Source organism: Rutidosis leptorrhynchoides, chromosome 9 (assembly GCF_046630445.1).
Source record: "Rutidosis leptorrhynchoides isolate AG116_Rl617_1_P2 chromosome 9, CSIRO_AGI_Rlap_v1, whole genome shotgun sequence".
NCBI classification, from domain to species: Eukaryota; Viridiplantae; Streptophyta; class Magnoliopsida; order Asterales; family Asteraceae; genus Rutidosis; species Rutidosis leptorrhynchoides.
In genome coordinates, this window is record NC_092341.1 from 303,645,909 (window position 1) to 303,648,748 (window position 2,840).

The 2,840-nt window shown below is 42.5% G+C and overlaps 1 protein-coding gene across 1 annotated transcript; it reads right to left on the reverse strand.

Moving 5' to 3' along the window:
* Positions 1-826: 826 nt before the first annotated feature.
* LOC139868928 (uncharacterized) lies at positions 827-2,170 on the reverse strand. Its single transcript, XM_071857262.1, has one exon. The coding sequence runs from the start codon at positions 2,168-2,170 to the stop codon at positions 827-829; it is 1,344 nt and encodes a 447-aa protein (XP_071713363.1).
* Positions 2,171-2,840: the final 670 nt, after the last annotated feature.

The following is a 2,840-nucleotide window of genomic DNA, read 5'->3' on the forward strand; positions in this document are numbered from 1 at the left end:
AAAATGTCAGTCGCACTTTTTAAATGAATCTAAAAAAATAGTGGCCTAAAGGGGTGATGAAAGAATACCATCTCATTAATTAGCATGCAGCAGTACCCATTCGGTGCTTGAGTGTGAAAATTGTAGGTTACCCACTTTCGGTAAATTCTTGCAGCGATAGTCCTATTTCTATCGCCTGCTGTAAGTTGTGCCAACGCTGTAATCTGTGCCATACTGTCAAACCCAAAAGTAAAAAAAATATTATATTCCAAAAAAAAACTATTTACTATATACATAATGTCCCTGTCGATTTGTTGTTTTAATCGATAGTATGGGCAACCGCAGTTGCATCGAAGTCAGCTATTGTGGAAAGGAAATCTGTGTACACGATATTTTTCGTGACGTTTGGCTGTTGGCCTTCATGCTGTCTAATCAGTATTCTCAAACCGTCTGGTGATGTAGCACGTGAGAGTGCAACATAAAGTTGTCCGTGCCCAAAAATTGGTTTAGGTATATAAACGCCTATTTTATTGAGGGACTGGCCCTGGCTCTTATTTATGGTCATTGCACGAAACTTTCAGTGGGAACTGCTGCCTTTTTAAAAATAAGGTAATGTTGGTTCTTTGTGGATGAGGTTCATCCTCGGGAAGAAGATTTTTTCACCAACCCTTGTCCCCGTGATAATCTCCGCTTCAACTGCTTTTGTTAGGAGTTGAGTTACTATCATCCGGGTACCATTACAGAGGCCGCCTGCGATGCTAATATTCCACAACAAAATAGCTGGCACCCCTATTTTTAATTCAAGCAGGTGCGGTGGCAGGCCAGGGTAATTTAGCGTGTTCAAGTACTATGTTGGATATAGTAGCTCCGACTCGCCACCATCATTCCCCTGCGGTGTAGCGGTATCGTAACTTGCATAGGTTGTAACATGACCACCAACCATATCAACCACCATCTTATTTATGGTGTCTGCTGCATCGTTTTTTGGGAAAACAATCGCTTTTTGTTGTAACTCTGTAGCACTTGGATTCTGTAATGTTTCTGGGGGGTAGATAAACGAAATTAGATTGGCCAACCCATCATCATCATCTGGAACACAGTAGGTGTTAGGAATTTTTACCCAATTACTATTAACCGGATCTTCCAAATCCCGTGTACCAACCTCGCCATTCTCAATATCCAGTAACCAGGCGGAGAAAGCAGAGTTTCTCTCCTTTTCCGAGGGCGTCAGCCATGGTTGCATTAAGCGCATATTTTCAGTAAGGACAAACACCTTGAATTCCTGCCACAAATATGAAGATGTAATGTAAGAACGGACTATAGTCGATTTCTTTCCTTTTTTATGAAAGGGTAATGTTTGTTTAAAGTCACCACCGAGAATCATAGACTTACCTCCGAATGGTGAGTTTTTTTTGCCAAGAATGTCTCGCAGGCTGCGATCAAGAGCTTCAAAGCATCGATTATTATTCATCGGTGCCTCATCCCACACAATAAGATCTGTGCTTTCAAGTAGTTTCGCCATTTGTGTGTTTTTGTTTATGTTGCACATCGACTCATCGGTAAGGTCAATAGGGAGTTTGAATCGAGAGTGAGCAGTTCTGCCCAAAGGCAGTAACAAAGATGTGATGCTGGAAGATGCCACAGCAAGAACAATCTTTCCCTTAGCCCTTAGACACGTGATTATGGCCTTCCATAAAAATGTCTTACCGGTGCCACCATGACCGTAAACAAACAAAAGCTCTGTCCTGTTGTTCGAGGAAGAATCACGTATCAGTTCGTAGATTCTTCTCTGCTTCACATTCATCTTAGATTCTAGATGACTCAGCTCCTCATTAAGCGATTCACGATCGTAGTTTCTCTCCTCCATGATCAAACGGTTTGCAAGATCTAGTAGAAGGTCATCTGGCAGAGACGGTAATGCGAAGTCACCTAGTGTCCTCCCACACTGGTTTAGGAGGATTTCAACCTCATAAAGAACATAATTATGAAGGTCATCTTTGTTTATGTGCAGCTTCGGCATCTTCAAAGAGGCCGCTGCTCGCAAAGGTATGTCGTCAGACATCATTTCCCAGTGCTTTTCCCAAAGAGCAAGCGGATTTGAGACTTCAGAATACACCAGGATGTGTGCAAAAAGCGACCGCAACTGAGAAGCACTGGCGGATGCCATGCTTCCTCCAGTGCTATAGACCATTCCTTATTATCACCAAGAAGGCCAGCGGCCTCGCAAGCAGAACGGTATGTCTGGTATTCAACTTGGTTCACGGTTCTAATATCAGCAAAGTTTGTGCACCCCTTTTGATGGCACAAAAGCATTCTTAGGAAAAAAGCCTCTCCGAATGAGGGATGTATGTATGACATCCTTCCAATCGAAGACTTGTTAATATTTGCCCTACTTTTCCAGCTTTTCTGTGCTTGATACCAAACAAATTCAGATGGGAAATCCAAATATGCCAGGTGCCTTCCAGCTGAAGAAGAGGCGTTATAACATAACCACTCAGTCAAAGTAGTTTTCTTTTTTTCTGTGTTTTCGACAATTTCTTGAAGCGATTACTTGCCACGGAACTTCATAAGCTGCATATTTTCTAAATGGACAGATAGGATCTGAACTGCCAGTTTACGATGATCAATCGGGAAGTTAAAAATGCGCCAGCAAGCCTCGTGTGGGAAAATGAATCGGGAGTCTATAAAATTCTGAACTTCATCTACTGGTTGAGAGGCCTGTGGCCTCGCACTGCTGTTACTACCGACTGGCTTGGATATGCGAGCAGCAATGCGGTCGGTAATCTTTCAAATGTACTTGAACAGGTATTTGATCTGGGTGGTTGATCCACAACACTCAACATTTATATGAGCTTGGAAAG

Coding starts and splice junctions, on each gene's coding strand:
- LOC139868928 (XM_071857262.1), bottom strand. CDS start 2,170: ATGGTCTATAGCACTGGAGGAAGCATGGCATCCGCCAGTGCTTCTCAG.